This window comes from Penaeus monodon, chromosome 27 (genome assembly GCF_015228065.2).
Source record: "Penaeus monodon isolate SGIC_2016 chromosome 27, NSTDA_Pmon_1, whole genome shotgun sequence".
NCBI lineage: Eukaryota > Metazoa > Arthropoda > Malacostraca > Decapoda > Penaeidae > Penaeus > Penaeus monodon.
In genome coordinates this window covers 35,663,456-35,663,950 of record NC_051412.1, presented here as the reverse complement: position 1 = coordinate 35,663,950, position 495 = coordinate 35,663,456, and the positions used below count along the sequence as shown (strand labels likewise).

Sequence of the window (495 nt, the reverse complement as noted above, 5' to 3'; positions counted from 1 at the left end):
ACAACAAACATTAACAATAATAAAGATAACATTGACAACAAAATAGCCAGCATTTGCATCCACACCAAATTTTCCATCCACCCTGTTTTGCTGACTTTCTTCCTTTCCTTTCCCTCCCACTATGCGATCTTGTGACCACCCTAACCCTCTCCTCCTTGTCTCTCTTTTGCTCTGAACATAGAGAATGCTACACCATCTATGCAGAAAGACATGCCAGGTTGTGAGAGTAGTTGGACTGTCATTCATGAGCATACAACAAATACAAGACTGCAATTAACTCTCAGCTCATCTTCCTACACCAAGTCAGGGATCCAAAGGTTCTAACAAACCTGTTATTGTCTTTATATCATTTAAATGAAGTCCTTCCTCCTCTAATATCTGATCTCTGTATTCTTCTCGCTTTTTTGCTGTCAAGAATGGGACGTCCTTCTTTCCCATCCTCATATCCTGTGTGTTTGAAATCAGAATTAAATTTTAATTATTTCAGTTCACCTT

At 38.8% G+C, this 495-nt stretch overlaps 1 protein-coding gene across 1 annotated transcript in view; it reads right to left on the bottom strand.

The window, feature by feature from the left end:
- Window positions 1–495, bottom strand: part of LOC119590507 — a 19,867-nt gene that overhangs the window by 13,765 nt on the left and 5,607 nt on the right. Inside the window, exon 7 of the mRNA XM_037939157.1 lies at window positions 330–447. Within this exon, the coding sequence (XP_037795085.1) occupies window positions 330–447 (118 nt within the window). The remainder of the gene's footprint in view (window positions 1–329; window positions 448–495) is intronic.